At 33.0% G+C, this 18,432-nt stretch overlaps 1 protein-coding gene across 2 annotated transcripts in view; it reads right to left on the bottom strand.

The window, feature by feature from the left end:
* LOC124355491 (E3 ubiquitin-protein ligase Nedd-4) overlaps positions 1-18,432 on the bottom strand; it is a 115,983-nt gene that overhangs the window by 22,970 nt on the left and 74,581 nt on the right. For both annotated transcript variants that reach the window (XM_046806645.1, XM_046806646.1), the window contains exons 7-12: positions 14,150-14,286; positions 11,973-12,099; positions 7,508-7,564; positions 3,710-3,851; positions 3,486-3,629; positions 967-1,025 (exon numbers count right to left, since the gene is read on the bottom strand). In XM_046806645.1, the coding sequence (XP_046662601.1) occupies positions 967-1,025; positions 3,486-3,629; positions 3,710-3,851; positions 7,508-7,564; positions 11,973-12,099; positions 14,150-14,286 (666 nt within the window). The remainder of the gene's footprint in view (positions 1-966; positions 1,026-3,485; positions 3,630-3,709; positions 3,852-7,507; positions 7,565-11,972; positions 12,100-14,149; positions 14,287-18,432) is intronic.

Here is an 18,432-nt window from a genome sequence, read left to right as displayed (position 1 = left end):
GAAATGTAAAATACACAAAGTAATCTTGTACATAATGATAACTGTTATAATGACCGATTTTTCATGGGCCTAGAATAAAAATTTTGTAGATTGAGTAGGCATTTATGCACCTTGTATTATCTTATGATACCATGGTTATTGTAATGTATGGTACATATTATAAAACTGACGCCATTTTATGTTTTGTTACATGTTATGTACAAATTATGAATAAAGTGAAATTTGTATTGTATTGTATTGTATTGTATTGTACTGTGGGGAAATAGTGCTAGAGTTCAGGAAATACTGGTGCTTCAAAAGAAAGCTGTTAGAATTGTTGGTAAAGCTGAATATCTTGATCATTGTAAACCTGTTTTCATTAACCAAGGAATACTTACAATAGTTAATTTATATTTGTTTGACTTATCTGTTTACATTTTAAATAATAAGGACTTAATAAACCATACACAAACACATAATTATAACACACGAAACAAAAATAACATTTTAATTGAATATTGTCGACTGAGCAAATCTTGTAATAGTCATGTTATAATTGGCTTGAAGGTGTATAACAAATTGAAACATTTGATAGAAAAATACCCTCTTAAAATTTATAAAAATAAACTTTATGAATGGCTATTAAAAAACCCTTTATATAATATTGATGAGTTTTTTTCTATTAACAAAATAGACTTTTAATGATTGTTTTAAGATAAACTCATAATATAACTAGTATAATTATCAACTAGACAATTAATGTCTTATATTGTTATATATATAATATTTATGTATTATACTTATTAAATATTATTTAGAGACAATGCTACTTAGTCTGTAGCTGAATTAGACTTTGTCAATGCATGTAACATGTTTTACGACAAATAAACGAATTTATTATTATTATTATTATTATTAATAAAAATTGATATAAATAAATAATAACCTATTCAAAATACTGTGTTTTTATTTTATAGCCATACTCACCGGTCCAGCAATATTAGGATTTGAAAGTCTGGGATCCTCCCACTGGGTTGTTCTCGTATCTGAAAACAAATTAAACCGTTCATTATTTACATTAAGGCTGGAAAAATATTTATACTTCTGAAACAAAACAAATCAGTATGTTAAAACGTTATATGTGTTTTTTTTCTGGCATTACAATAATTACTGACAACAATTAAATAACTTGGTTGAGCATTAGAAAAGCCTACACTCAGGGTGCGGGACAACATTTTATTTCTGCATGTCTGCACGAAATCTTGAGAACTGACATATAGTCTTGAAATTTTACATGAAGCTTCTATATAGAGAACATCAAATTCAATGATTGTGTATATTACTCCTTGGGATTTGGTTGATAGATGTGAACATGTTCACACTGATCTCATGGGTAACCATGACGATATCGAGAAAATCGCATAATAAATAAATTTGTACTCATAAATATGACATTTCAACTCGTAGCATAGTAAACATGTAGCTTAACAGTCTGTAAGATATATTGCAAAATATTACATTTGTAGAATTTAATTTTTTACATGAAACTTAATTTATAAATATACAATAATAGGTTCTATAATGGTGCATGTTAAACCATGGGATTTTACTAAGCATTAATGAAGCCTGCGACTCAGTGGGCAGACACTTTCATCTGCCGGGGATGTAAAAATCTCTTTTGTGTATAATTGTCTATTTGTTTATCAGTATGACATCCAAGAATGAAATTATCTATTTTGCAAGCAAACCTCAGTGAAGTCTGTTACGCGTTTAAAGGACTTAAATCACATCTATTAGATAGTAGTGATATTCTACTGTTATTTAACCCTTTGAACCACAGGCAACGAAATATCGTCGCCGAGAAAATATGCGAAGATCCCCGCGGCGACGATGTATTGTCACCAATGAAGATGCGAGAATCCCCGGGCGACGTAATATCGTCGCCATGGTATATGGGTTTAATACATATTTATTTGAAACCGTAAAATACTTATTTTACGAGTATTAATACATATTTATGAGTATTTTAGTAAAATACAAATTTTTTGTTAGTAATATAGTGTATTTAAAATAACATCTATTCTCAAAAAAATATATTACTCTTTGTTGCTACAGCTGTATTTGTTTACAAAGCGGTCTAATGTTACGTATATTGTCTTTGTGCGTGTGAATTGAGTTAAATGTTGTAATTGAGGACGGTTTTTAATCACTTTTTCTTTAGTTTTAATCTTATAGTAATAATCAGTTCGATGAACAATGAGTGACAACATTGTAAATCACCCGAGTGAATTGGACAGACAACTGGATGTTGACCTATCAGATGGCGATTGGTCTGACGTCTCATCAATTTTCAGTGATGACACTGATGTTGATCCTACCTATAGGCCAACTACCTCGGACTCAGATGACGAAGAAATGCCATTTAGTCAGCTATCTACTTCTCGCGGTAACGCCGCCGCTAGGCCTACTCCGGACAATGACCAACCGGCCTAAGTGAGATCGCGGTTGCAAAATCTTTATCTTTAGAGATATCAATATAATTGTTTTTGTACATACATAAAACTAAATTTAGAAAAATAAAATGTGGGTGCCCATGATAAAAATTTTTCTTATTTTTGAATTAAAAAATCTTAAAATCTATTTTTTTTACTTAAAAATCTATAAACATATATTTTAAAGTTATTTTAATGTTGTTAAACAATTTTTTATACTTCAGACTAAACTTTTTCTGTGTACACAATTTCATTTTGGACATTTTAGTGTATAATACAAGACAATAGCATAAAAAATAGCAAAAATATTAATTTTTTACGAACAGTATGTAATACAGCTGTTTCTGCTCCGGGGATTCTCTGTAGTTCTTAGGTCAAATGGTTTTGGTACGTTTTTCCCACCATCAATATTTTGGTCTGGGGTTCAAAGGGTTAATAGGATTGGATAGAAGACCAAACATCTGAATATATTCTTTTTACTTACTATTAACATAGTAAATTTTAAAAACTAAATTTAGCCTAAAACATTAGTTTCTTTGATATGAAATAGACTACAATACTGCTTTTCAATTTTAGAAGTATTTAAACTAATGTACTGTGTTGTTCTTACCTTTCTAATTAAACAAGGAAAGCAATCTCTTCTTATCAATTTATTTGATGAAATGTTCAACAAAACTGACAACAGCTATCCCAAATGTTTTGAGTTATACCCAATTATATGTAGATTACATTTAAACATCAGATACAAATCTTTGTTTGAAGTTGGTTTTTGAGGCTGGAAGGATTTTGGAGGAAACATGATTTTTCCAGATATTCTCTACTGTTCAGTGATAAAAAAAATCAGTAAGACTATGTTTCGAGATCTACAATGAGATCTCTTCTTCAGGTAGTGTTACTGAATAAGTATCACTGAATGATGGCGAAAAATCCTGTTTCCTTCACATCAGACACAAGCTGAGATATCAAACTGTGAGTTCAACTACTGTTACCACTCAACACAAACAATGTACTTACTATGATCGATAAAAAATATCCGCCCGTCTGAGTGCACCCTTTCTTCCCAGCCTTCGGGCAAAGGTCCCAGTTCATCATCAGGCCCGGCGACTCTTCTGGCGACGTTGGCTGCCTCCCTCTGGTTGGGCATGGGCGATGCCCGTCCTGCAAACCACACGACAATTGTTCAGATAGGTTCTCCAAATCGGTAAACACACTCATCAAGACTAACACAATATTGTTACCTGTTCTTGGATCCACCCACGTGGTGGCTCGACTGTTGTGGTCGATGAAAAACACGCGGCCGTTGGGTGCTACCTGAAGTGACCATCCCTGCGGCAGGCCCTCCCTTGAGGGGTCAGTCCTGACCGTGGGGGCTTCTTCTGCCTGTTAACAAATTTCTTTCATTGAATTTTGAGGAGTGGGATGGGTGGGTCACTCTCTCATTTGTAGTATTTGTAGTTCTTCAAAGTTACCTACATCTTGGCTAGAATTACAAGATGGAGCCAAACAGTTTCTAGATATAATTTTGTTATAGTACTAAACATGATGACTAGTAGGTGTTTCACTGCGTTTAAGTTGTCACAATTACTTGAAATAACATAGACTACAACTAAGTCACTATGGTGCACTTGTAGTTAATATAGCATGTCATTCTCAAATTTAAAAACTACTTTGATAAAAACAAGGATATTCTTAAATTTTTGTTTTTTGACAGATTATTATTTTAATTTGAGTTTGATTGCCAGTCACAATTTTTATACAGTACATTTTGCCACAATTCTATAGTTGTCATCCAAATTCATTTCTTTTCTAGGTGGAGCATTCACAGAGTGAGGAGGAAGGCATGATGTATGATTGTGGTTTTAACGCCCACAAAAATACTGTACTGTAGATTTCTGTAGCTCCAAACTTGGAAATTCAGCATAATTAAAATTAGGAAGTATACAGAGCAAATATTCTTTGTTAATCTCATATTTTGTAAGAAGGCAGTCTGTACTTGTGAGCTTCAATAACAGCAAACAACTGATGTGTAGAGGATTCTTAAGCAGTGGAAAATTTAAAGTCAATGTGTGCTTAATATTTATTACACTGAACTGATGTTGTGTACGATTGAACTTTCTCTCAATCATATGAGATGTAGTTTGCCTTCCTAGCAGCTTCTATTGTTTTAATTAACTTTTATTACTACAATTGTGTATACATCCCTGAAAATGTTAATCTAACTTCAAACATCATTGGAAGTTGTTTTTTTACTTTAAACTCTATTGCCCTGAATTTCTTTTAAGTGACTACTATTTGGCTTGATTAAATTACTTTATCAATAGAACTGACATTGATTTTATTTTACATATTTAATGATACAGATGTAAAAGCATCAAGTCAAATAAATGTGGCTCATTTTTAAGTTTGATAATTTGTAAGAAAATTATAAATAAAAAAGGTAGGAATGTTGTAGTAGAAGAAATTACACACATTTCCCAGTAAAGTTTAAATTATTCTAACATTTATGTATTTACTTCTACTACAATATTTAAAAAAAAAGAATAGCTTCTCTTCCGATGAAAGGTAGTGTATGTTTTGGATAGCAAAAGAACTAATGCATTTCTTCTAAATATAATACAAATTATAACATACTTTATATTAGAAGTATTGAAGTGGTCAGGTCACCTTCACACTGGCTTCAACGTCAAAAAAAGCTTACATTTTAAGAATGTTAAAAAAATATAAAAAGATATATTCAAATGTACTCAACTCCAATTATGCATTTTATAAAACAGGGAATAAAGGTGTTAACACTTGATTACAACAGATTTGGCACTTAAATTATTTAGTGTAAAATATTTTACAGAAGATAAATGACAAATTTGAATCCTGAAATTCCAAGTAAAAATGGTCATAATTTTTTAAAAGTAAGTACTCTTGGTAATTATTTATTTTCATTGTATACACATAAAAAGGACAATTTGAGAACCTTCAGTTGTTTCCTATTCATCAAACATTAAATACATCCATGTCACGTCTACAGCTTGTATTACCACCCTTTTTTATCTTCGAAAGGCCTGGCAATTTGCTACATCCTATCCTTGTCACATATGAGGTGTATTCATTCACTTGTATTTAAATATTGACTGTTCAGGACATATTTTCACACATAAAACACCACCAATAACGATTTACAAAAGTTGTTTAGGTTAAATATTCAAAACAAGCAGCGAATACAAACAAGGGCACGACAATTGTTTCTCTCATAAGTGAGCAAGCATTTCTAGACTGCTATCAACAAAATGAAGTTAATTTGTTTTCTCACATTGTTCCAAATGACAAGACTTGGATATTGTACACCAGATATTTGGATATTGCAGATTCAAAACAAGTTAATTCAACGGCGCCATTCCAGTTCACCTCAATCAAAAACGTTTAAGCAATTTCCTTGCTTAAGTAAAAATATGATGGTTTCCATTTTTAGGACAAAAAAGAGCCGTTACAGTTAAGGAAATGAAAGATGGGTCAAAAATTATACAACTGTTGTATACTGTAAAATGCTTATCAAACCGACATTTACAATCCAAAATCGATGAAGCAGTAAAGTGGTGTCCAGTGAAATCCTCCTTTGTGAGAACATATGTCCTCACCTCTGTCTTATGGTGGTGCAATCAATTTTGGTTTTGGAAAATATTATTTTACGTTTTGTAGTCCCTTAAGATCAATTTACCTGAATACAGAAAAAAGATAAACACTTTTATCACTCCCATGTGAAATTACAGCCATTTAAAGTAGCAACTTTATATAATGTTTTTAATCAGGTACAAATAAAAACGGCTGAAGATAAAAATGTGAAATTTTTACAGTATGTACTTCGAGTTATAGCATCATGGAGTGATACGTTTTTTATTCGTTTGTGAGTGTAATAAATTATATATTTTTGATTACTTATTATTTTTAAAATTACATGGTTTTAAATACTATTTTTCATAATAAAAGAAAAATTTTTTAATAACTAAAAACATTTCTTGAAGCTATAATTCATGTTCTTAGCTGTATTCAGGAAAGTTGTCTTAAAAGGGTATTAATTTAACATTTAAAAATTGTCTAGTTTTTGGTTTATTACTTCTAAAATAAGAATTATAACTGGAGCATTTTCCTTTAGTAAAATAGAGAGTGTAAAATGTTCTTCATTTTTTACTTTTACATTTTTTTTAAGACTTATATGGAATGCTTAGAGACACTTTAAATATAATGAAATCTGATGACTAAATGTAAAATTAAAACACGGGTTTTATTTGGTAAAATTTCTTAGGAGCATTAATTTAGGCATAACATTACATATGGTTTCTGGATGTATTGCTCTGGCGTTTTGAATTTGTTGTGTAGACGTACAAAGGTGGTGTGCGGAGAAGGGGGGTTTCATCATGCCAAATGGGTTCAATTTGTTTACTCAGTACAACGCTGGTATAGTGAGTACTAAGTTATGTACGTTCTCGCAGCCATATTACTGCCATAGGACGGTGAACAGATTGGCCACTCAAAATGTCTTTTAAAATTCCCGGTTTTCCCGATGGAAGTTTCACAACTCACAAGGCCATTTCCATACCTAACAGACAACTGTAATATTGCATTTAGACCTCATGCCAACTGCAATGGTGATGGTTTATCGTCACCAGCTGTATTTGCAAGAAATGCCATAAAGTTGCAGTTCCTTGCAACTTCCTTCGCTAGCAATCAGTGACGATTCATCATGACTACCTATTTTAAGCCCTTTAGTTTTTGTTTCTGTGCCTTTCAATGTGTCAAAATAACAACATGCATACTTAATTTCTGTGATGTTTGGAATTACAATTTCAATTTATTGATAAAAATTCTTCAACTTGAAATTAAACTTTTCTAACACAGCTAATACAAATTACAAATAAATAGACTCAGAAACTTTTAGATTTTGTTTATTCTGTCTTTATGTGATCACTTTCAGTTTTATTATTCACACTTGTTTTTATAGAAAGACATGTAATGGAATATTATGTAGACAACTGACTAATGCTTACAGGTTGAGGTTGGGATTCCGGTCTTGGTTGGGTTGGACTGTCAACCACTTCACTCGCCTGAAATCAATAAATACATGAATTAAAAAAAATCATTATTATCACTTATAATAAAAAAAGACATCACTGTTGAATAATGACTGTGTTTAAGATGATAAGGTGCCAAATAAAATAATAAACTAATGAAATAACTAATAAACTAACTTTAAGAATCACAAACCGAACACAAAACTATAACATGCCTACTGGGGTTAAGTATTTATTTTACAGTAACTAGACAATCTGTTGAGAAATCATGATTAATTTCAATCTACAAATATAAGTTACTTACAAAAATAAAGCATTACTAAACAGTATAATTGCTAAATGAACATAGACATTATTAACTTACTGAGATATGTTGAATTAGTTCTGTTCTGGGGTGGACAGTTATTTCATGGCTATATTTACCATATCAACAGAATGATGGCTATTGTTATGGTAGTGTATTTCTATACTAGTCATTTTCTGAAATAATATCTACCAGTAAAGATTTCTTTGTTTTATTAAATTAAAACCCACACAAAGTTTTCATTTTCATATCCATTTTTATTTATTTTCATTTGTCAATTTTACATTGCTACATTGCTATAGACAACGTCAAGAAATAAAATGTATAATACATTACACTATACAAAACATACATACTATACATTATGTTAATTTAAAATAACATACAAAGTTTATCTCTAATATTTTTCTGGTGAATCTATATAATGTAATCGATAAATAATGTTAACACATGATGTTTAACAATTTTGCTCAGACACGTACAGTGCAAATAATAACAATACATTTAAAATTTATGATTTTTACATACATTTGTCTAGTGTAGACAATATATGACGAGGTTACACAAAATATTTAAGGAATTTTTATGGACATTGGTTTTGTGCAAATGTTACATTATTAAACATGATATTAAGGATTTTCTCAAGACACCCGTACAGTGTAAATGCTATGTGTGAGACCATTATAACAGGAAATTTGGGAAACCTCATTTTCGTAAGAGAGAACAATAGAAATAATGACTCAACTACATATGCGTTTTTTCACCAAAGTACCACAATACAGCACTTGCAATACATGGATTATTGGGAAAAAAATTCACATCATATGTATGTTTTAACGTAACAATTAAAGCATTATTGAGTGATATTATAGAAGCTATTGCTACAAACATTAATCAACAATCAAATTAGCTGTTACGCTGCTGGTAAAGTAAATATAGCTATGAATTAATCTTCAAAAAGGATAAACTTAAATTTATTAGATGATGGTAAGCATGCATTCTCTTTACATATGGAATACAAAACTTCTCAATCTACTTATTCACTAAAGATTGTAAAATGACAAAAGCCCAATTGCTACAGACAATAAAACAGTAATAATATGCTTGAAAGGAGAAGCTATCAAATTGAGATAAGCGCAGTTATAAAAGCAGTACAATAAGTTCTATTCTTAGATTGATATCAACTTTTTTTATTCTTTTTAGTCACCATTAGTTCAATAATCCTTGATGGTACTAATGATAAAGAAGGGAAGTTGTACAAGAAACACACATTAAGTGAAAGACAGAAAATTAATTATTACTTTGTACTTTACATTCAAGAGTAATTAGTCCATATTGATTACAGGCAAACTTTTTTAAGTTTTTCAGTTTTTTGTAAGAATTCATGTAACTTGATGTTTGATTGTAAATAAATTGAATTGCCGCAGAAGTATGGAAAGTTCTAGGCAGGTACACAGTGTCTCCCTGACTCTCTGCTCTTCCAAAGATAACAAAATTTCAGTTAAATTTATTATTTTAAATTAAAATTTGTTTAAAAATAAAGAGGGGAGGAAGCTCAAAAAGCACATACACTTGTTTCAACAATCTCGATTCTCACATATTATTTTAAACTCTTACTATGCCAATATATATGTGTGGTTATTTTTTAAAAAGCTTATTTTATACCCAAATTTGTTATGGACAAAGAAAATTATCAAATACAATGTTAACCAAATAGTTAAGCTGCTATTTCAAGCAATTAACCATCTTGTCCATCACTGATGGTTCATAAACAAAATGAGATTCTGGGATAAAATGATAAAATAAAAAGCGTTTATACAATTTATGATCTGTTGAGAAATACATGGTTAGGATTTAACCACAATTAATTGTCCAATAATTAACTACAATAAAACAAAAATAAGGTGAATGAATAAATAAAAACCAAAATATAGTCTGAAAGTGATATACAGTAATAATTCTAAGTTCGATGACGAGAAATAAGATTTCATGGACAAAAAAGATTAATTCCAGTTGCAATTGGTATGTGATTCTACTCTATTAACTCTTTGAAATTTTGGTAATAAGCGTTATAAGGTTGGTATGACTTTGAAATTCAATAGCTCAATATTTTCATTTAGCAGTAATACCATTTTCTACACCTAGTTAACAATTTTGGCAGCTGTTCACAACTGTAAAGATTATGCAATGGAAAATATTAAGCAGTTTTGGCTAATTTCCTTTCCGATTTGATGCTTCAATTCTCCTACCTCCTTCCTACAATAAGCATTGCTGAATTTGCTTAGTTTAATCCTGTTTGTTTAATCATGCCAAGAATATTTTTCTACAACAACTGTGGTAAATTTATTAACACAACATGGACTTGCAATTATTTACACGAAGCTGACTACCGGCTGTGCAGAGAGACTTGTGCGGGAGATCTGTGTATTACCTACCTGTTCCACTCGGTTCCACCACGTCTCACTCAACTCCACTTCACTGTCCATGCTAACCTCATCCTCCTCCTCTATCCCTACTTCCCCCCACTCCTCCTCCACCTCCACATCCACTTCCGGTTCCATATCTGCTGTCACATCCTAGCCGCATGCAAGCAACGCCATGCAACATGCACTCACAGTCACTCGCAATAGTGTTAAAACAGTAACAAGCAAGACCACTAGACATAAATAATAGAATAACATACTTTTATTGTTTTAGAAAAATAATTCCAGTTTAGATCAAACGGACAACTAATTACTTAGTGTCAGTTCTAAGTTCTTAGCTTTGAGCTTTGAGCTAAAATAGTTATTCGGGCCTACAGTTCCAGTTTTTTAAATATTATTTTACAAATTTTAAATTGTTATAGATACAGTATATACCAAAAATATTCAGATCTTTTGTATATAAAGTTGAACCCACCAGAAAAATAAGTGACACATTGAAAATTATCACCCTAATAGATGGACTACAAATTTATATTTGTATCAAAACTTAAACATCATTATGAATAAATTCTAAACAAAACTTCAAATTTTGATACAAATCACTCTAATAATGACAGTAATGAGAGCATTTAAGAAGTCAAAAGTTTGTTATGGCGTATTTTATGTAAAAATAAGTAATTCTGTAGTTTTGTTTTATTCTGAAAATACTAAATTTAGTACTACTAATGTGGCACATACACAAAAAAATAAATTCAGTTGCCATGAAATTAGCTCAACACCACTCAGCTAACTAAAATTTCTAGGCAGTTAACAGTTTTTTAATTGTCTTAAACCAAAAGAACCAAAAAAGTTGTAAAACGCTTTTTTAATAAAACAAGTTGAAATGCTTAACATTTTTGTATTTTGATGTTTCTTTCAGGATACCACATTATTGATTGTGTGAATGCATATAAATATAATTTCAATTCCTGTATGAGTAAATAACTTGTAAAATAAATTATTTCAAATAAATGTACAGTCTAAAAACAACTGCAACTCTTACAGTCATAGGTCTGTTAAAACTAGTTGATGGCAAGTCACTATCTAAATTAGTGTTCTGAGGATCAGTAGTATCATCAGTTAAGTTTTCATTATCAAATAAAAGAACATATTCGACACCATAAAAATCACTAAAACTACTTAAACTGTCTCAGAATATTCATCTAAGATTGCACCTACTTCGTGCCGATCCAAATAATCCCGCTCCAAGGTAAAAACAACCGCTTACACATTAGTATATCACTTAAAGAAAAAACAAAAGAATCCCTGTTTATACAAAAATAAACAATAAATACATCACAGTCATAGAAGTGTTGAACAAAGTAAATACAAACAACAATCCACATGGCGATCGCGGCAATAAACTAAAACAGCTGATCCGGAAACTTAGTTTTTCAGTTTTTTGAATCAACCAGTTGTCAAATAAACCCCATTAGTTTTAATATATCATGTATTGAAATATATGTTAAGATCAAAGTCTATTTGGTTTTCAGTGAAATATTAGGTTTATAACGCAATAAGCGGCAGCTACGCAGTAGGCGGGGCAGCCTGAAACAATGCATGGGCTGACCCAAACTGCGAGCGCTAACAGTAAAATTATGATTTGATGAAACAAAGGTCTTTTTAGAATGCATTGACAAAACTAAAAGCATAAGTTATGACATAAAACACTGACCTGGCTGACATTACTCGTTACGCTGGCTCTACGGTTGGACTCGTTATCATCAGCACTGATGTGAAACCTACGTTGAAACTCAGTAGCTGCTGATTCTAGGTTTTGGTTGTTTACACTACTTTCATTCCTAATAACAAAAAGCAAAATGGAAATCATTGGCGTGTTTAAACGCAACTCTAAAATATTTCAAAACGTAGTGTGAACTAAATTGATTCAGTCTATTATCACAAATTTTATTTTTATTTCACCCATGTACAACAGCACATCGTTGACAACAGTGACATAAAGGTTCTATGGGACATTATTTACAGTTCGAGAACTCATTCATAGTGTAAAATGGTCTTTTTGGTAAATAAGTAATATCTCAAATTGAACTAGTTTTGAAATAAGTCAAATTTATGAGAAGACAACAAAAAGGTATTTGAACCAAAATGTGATCCAAATTACTTATACTCGTACAGTAATCATTTGCTCAGCTCTGACAAACTTAGTACAGATACTGTATTATATAATGAGATGGTTATAATTCACTAATAGGTCAATATCAGCCAATACTGATCACCCACCCATAATATGAGAAATTGCAATTTGAGGAAGTTTATTTTTACATATTTCAGATCACCCTAATTTTACATTTTTCAACAAATCTTTTTTTAAATATAACTGACTTTTTAGCTTCATACATTCTGTATTGTTCAGTTTACACTAAATATTTCTCAAAATTATTTTTATGTTGTCATAAGTACATTGCCATGTTTTAGATTATTTACCATAATGTTATTTTAAAATTCATAAAGGAAGATTATTTTGATTTATTAAATTTTCTTTTTCAAATTGAACTAGCAAAATACACAAAATTCCAGTTTACTGTTTTTGTTTGTTATGAAAATATTATTTAACAACATACACTTTGAGTACATATTATGAGAACATAGGAACACAGGATGAGAGCATAGGATATTTAGACCTAAAATTTCCTGAAATACTCGCCATGAAAATTAATTAGTATTAATTACTGATTGGTTGATTCACTAAGAGCACAGTTGTGTTATTACACTAACAACAGTAAATAGAACCAACCTACAACAGTGTTTATGTGTTTATGATACCCATATGATAAATCAAATATCACAAAATGAGAGCATGAGTAGCTAGCGATATTACAAGGGTTGTCTAGAAAATAACAGATATTTTAACTCATCGTGGTGGTGGCGGGATTCACCTAATTTGCTTTCTGTGATTTCTTTATTGATTGGTTTCTTTGCTGCAATATGAAATCCTGCCACTTATGAGAGGCAATTTGTATTTGATTTATGCAGGGAAATACCACTGACTAATTGAAATTTACCACAAACTAGTAAAGTGTATGGGAAAGAACAATGAGTGAAAGTTCAATGCAGCAATGGTGTACTGATTTCTAAAATGACTGTACCAATGTTCACAATGAGGACCACAGTGGTCAGCCTAGTCTTGTGACTGGTGAACTGTTGATTAAAATCCAGAGATAAAATGCATGGCAATTTTTATTTCACCATTATAGAACTTTTGGAACATTTTCCTCAAATTTTGAAATTGTGATAAAAAACTTGACTACCACAAATTTTCTAACTAGTGATTTCTGAAAATTCAAATGAAAAACCACGAAAAACAGAGAGTGGCTACAGCACTGGTCTCCTAAGAAGACCACGAAAAAAATGGTAACAAAGTTCCAACTGGGAACCAGACTTGGGTGAAACGTATTCATTGTGATATAATCAGTCAATACCGAAGCCAAAATGCATACCAGTGGTTGAAATAGCAAACAACAGATTACACACAGGAGAGTATTGGAACAACATATGCCACAATAAGATAAATTACTTTAACTTGAATGGTGATTATGTAGAATAGTTCCATAGCTTAAGAATCTACCTTTTCAATAGAATAAATCTTGATTTTAAATTTCTTAAACTTTTTATTTCAAAGTGTTGATGTTTTCTGGACAGCCATCGGTTACAGGTTAATAACGTACAATGGACTTGAAATTAAAATAAAATGTTCATAATTTGTTGAAATTCAGAATCCCATACATATTTTACAATCTTGATTGAATTAAAAGAAATCATTTGACAAAGTTGGTAGGGTTTAAATAATTAAATTAAAAATCTTGGATTACTTAATTAATTACATGTACTTACAGTAAAGTGGGTCTTTCCCATTGGGTAGTTCTAGCAACATGATTGACATAGTATGTTCTACCATTGGCATCTTGTCTCTCTTCCCAACCAGTCGGCAACGCACCAAAACTTTCATCACCATGGGAAACATACACAGCCTGTAAAAAAAAAAACAAGAAAATATTAATTTAGATGTTTTTAATATGTTGTTATGTCAATAAGTTTTATGCATATTACTGTGAGGTACACGGAAAATTAAATCCCACCGCTTCGCCAGAAGAGATTGGAGGTTTTGATGAAATAATAAATTAATATGTTGTTATGTCAATACGTTTTATGGATACTACTGTGAGGTACACTGAAAATTAAATCCCACCGCTTCGCCAGAAGAGATTGGAGGTTTTGATGAAATAGACAATAGACAATAGACAATTTTCTTTATTTCACATATTCATAGAGAACAGTACAATGCGTCAATACATGAGATAGTTAAAGAATGTTAATAGTTGAGAGTTACAGGATTTAAAAATTCTTGAATAGAGTAGAAAGGTCGCTCCTGGAGCCAGACTGTGAGATGTTTCTTGAGGTGGCGTTCTGGTTTTTCTCTGAGGTGGACTGGTAGTTGATTGTAGAGCAAGGCTCCCTTATAGGAAGGCTTGCTTGTAAATAGTGTTAGATGGTGAGGCGGCAGAGCAAAATCTGAAGCATGGCGTGTATTTTGGTTGTGTATGTCTCTTTGTCGGGTTTGATTGGTGAGAACAGCATGCATGATTGCCTCTTGCATGTAGAGCGCTGGGGCCGTCAGGATCTTGAGTTCCTTGAAGGCATCACGACAGCTTTCGAGGTAGGTTTAGGCCTGCTAGACATCTTATTGCCCTTTTTTGAAGTTTTAGGATTCTTTTGCAGGTTGGTAGCAGATGTTCCGCCCCAGGTCACAATTCCGTACCTGAGATGAGATTCAAATAGTGCATAATAGGCTATCTTTGCAGTTTCCAGATTGCTTGTGTGTTTTACCCTTCTTATTACATAAGTGCTTGAAGAGAGTTTTTTTACAAAGTAATTCTATGTGTGCTTTCCATGTGAGCTTTGAATCCATTGTAATGCCCAGGTATTTGACTGTATCCTGAGCTGCAGTTCCAGGGATTGGTAGAGGTAATTCTTTGTTTTTTGTGGTGAAAATTAGCTGTATTGTTTTTTCTCATTAAGGGCAAGGTCATTTCTTAGGCAATATTGTTTTGTGTAACTAAAAGCAGTGTCAGTAGTTCTTTTCAGGGTTTGAATGGATTTATTTGCTATGGTGAGGACTGTGTCATCTGCATACATTGTTGTTTCACAGTATTCCTTTAGGTAGTCTGGAAGATCGTCTTGTTAGGAGGAGAAACAGTACGGCCCCAGTACTGACCCTTGTGGTACTCCTCTGGCAATGCTTGTCATGTCAGAATAGATTTTTTTTCGCTTGTTTTGTTCTTCATGCTCAATTTCAACTATTTGCTTTCTGTCACTTAGGTAACTATGGAACCATTCTCCCGTCTTCCCATTTAATCCCTAAGGACTTCATTTTGTTAAGGAGATGGTCATGGTTAAGGCAGTCGAATGCCTTACTGAAAGTCACAGAGAAACAGGGCTAGTGACTGCATGTCCGTTGTCGAGTTGGTCAATGATGTACTCCGTTAACTGTATTAGAGCAGTAGTTGTTGACCGTCCCTTTAGGAATCCATGTTGCTGGTTGGTCATTAGATTGTTTTGTTCTAGGTAGGATAATAGCCTATCTAAGACAATTTTCTCGTAGATTTTTGAAAAGGTTGATATCAGGGAGATCGGTCTGTAGTTCATTAAGTCATTCGTTGATCCACTTTTATGTTTCGGGTAGACTTGGCTATTTTTTTAGCATAGTGGGGAATATTCCTTGTTGAAGCGATTTATTTATTAGAGCAGTCAAGGGTTTAGTGAGTTCATGTTTGCAGGTTTTGATGAGTTTAGCCGAGATCTCGTCTATACCCGAGGATTTTTTGGGTTTTAGGGAGGTTTATGGCTTTTATAACGTCAGTCTCTGTTGCTGGTCGTAGATTTAGGTTGCTATTTGTCATGTTGGGTGGATTGTAGATATTAAGTAGCCCATTGTTTAGGTTGTTTTGGTTTTAGTGTCCTTTCTGCAACTGTGGCAAAGAAGGAGTTGAAGGTGTTTGCTACTTTTTTGGGATCTTGCAGTACTTCCCCGTCTGTGACAATTTGCCATTTACTGAGATTTGGCCTGTTGTTTTTTCTTTCGTTGTTTATTATTTGCCAAAGTGCTTTTGATTTATTGTCGGCCTGAGAGATGTGGTCTGATGTTTGTTGTTTTTTTTAGCGTCTTGAGCTTCATGTCATATTCCTTTTTTCTCCGTGCTGATTCAGCTTTGTCTTCAGGTTTTCCAGTACAAAGTTCCTTGTTTTAAGGCTTCTATATACGAATTTTTTAAGGTGGTGCATTCATCGTCCCAGCAAGTTGTTTTCTTTCGGCGAGTGATTGCTACACTTTTGAATGGGCAGCTGCTGTTTAGGACGGTTTGTATGATGAGGTGGAAATTTGTATATGCTTGATTTGCATCTTCTGCATTGTAATATACTATTCCACTCGTGTGTTTTGAGCGTTATCCTTTATGAGAGTCATGGTTTTCTTGTTAAAAATGCGTTTTCTCTCAGTTACAGTTCTGCTATATTTTCCTGCTGTCAGATGTAGTGTGGCCAGTTGGGATGTATGGTCCGAAAGGCCAGAGAGAACGACTGAAGCTTGAATGGCTTGGGGGTCGATATTCGTGCATATCCAGTCAATAGAGGTCTCTGTGTCTTTAGTGAGTCTGGGTGGGGGGCAGGCTAAGTCTTTTGAGGTCAAATGATGTTAAAAAATTCGTTAAGCTTCATGTTGTTACTGTCGTTTGCTCGGTTCCCCAGATTTTCAAACATTTATATCCCCGACAATGACCATTGGTTTGGTTGTTTGCATGGCGCTTTCCAGCTGGTCCGTTAGAATGTCAATTGATTGCTCAATGTTTGATGTCGGGGGCCTATAAGTGCCAAGTACTTGGATTACTTCTTTGTTGATTTTTTATCTCGAAAAAAGCTGTTTCACACACTAGCTCTGACTCTTCATTACTAGTTCTTATTAGTTTGATGGTCTTTTCTAATTCGTTCTTTACATATCCTGCGACCCCTCCTTTCTTATGTAACTTCCTGCAGAAGCCTCCTATCAGAGTATAGCCATCAATCCGTGTATTTTCTAAGTTGTCTTGTGTGAGCCCGTGTTCTGTTAGTATTAAAAGGTCAGGTCTGTGATTGGCGAGGAAATGTGACAGTCTGTTTGTTTTACCAGCGAGCCAATTTATGTTTTGGTGGGCAATTTTTATTATATTTTGCTGAGATGGCTTGCTTTTTTTATTAGGTTTGAGTTCAGAAAAAATTCTGAACCTTTTCCTCTTCCGCTGAGTCATCTCTAAAAAAATGTAAATGTTGAGTCTCTGGAGAAATTTGTCTAGGGAGTGGTGATTTCATGGGTTGGTCAGATTGTGAGAATCAGTTCCAGATTGTCATTGAGTTGTCCAGTCAAGGTTTGGGGGGACTTCCCAGCAGTGTTTTGGTTCAGTTTTTAGGCAGGGTTTGGCTGGCTCCTCAGTAGTGTTTTGGTTCAGTTTTTTAGACAGGGTTTGGCTGGCTCCCTCAGTAGTGTTTTGGCTCAGTTTTTTAGACAGGGTTTGGCTGGCTCCCTCAGTAGTGTTTTGGTTCAGTTTTTTAGGACAGGGTTTGGCTGGCTCCCTCAGTAGTGTTTTGGTTCAGTTTTTTAGACAGGGTTTGGCTGGCTCCCTCAGTACAGTTAAAGTTAGTCATGCTCAAGCTATGTCCAGTGGTTAAAATATTACCTCTTTTACTACACTTGTCAAGATGTTTGGTGAGGAACTCCTCGTATGTTTCCCCTCACTAAGTACTTGTGCAGTACATGGAGGAGACATTTTTCCCATGCCCTGAGTTTTCGTTACAAGTGAGTGAGCGAGATTGTCGTTCACAGGAGTTGGGGATGGTTCTGGGAGGTGGCTATTCTGTTTAGAACGTTGGATGTTTTTAGGTAATTGAAATTCCTGGATGTTAGCTTTTTCAGTGGCTTTTGCCATTTGGAGGGAGACGCTAAACTTGTTTGTCTTCTTAATCCATTTTTGGCTCATTCCTGTTGTTGATTGAAGGGTTTTGTTTTTTCAGTGGTGTAGTCCGCATTATAAATTAAATAAATTGTCCGACATATAATAAATTAATTATATTGTTTATGTCAATAAGTT

This window comes from Homalodisca vitripennis, chromosome 2, assembly GCF_021130785.1.
Source record: "Homalodisca vitripennis isolate AUS2020 chromosome 2, UT_GWSS_2.1, whole genome shotgun sequence".
Taxonomy (NCBI): domain Eukaryota; kingdom Metazoa; phylum Arthropoda; class Insecta; order Hemiptera; family Cicadellidae; genus Homalodisca; species Homalodisca vitripennis.
Note: the sequence above shows the minus strand (reverse complement) of the source record. Positions and strands in the feature narration are given on the sequence as shown.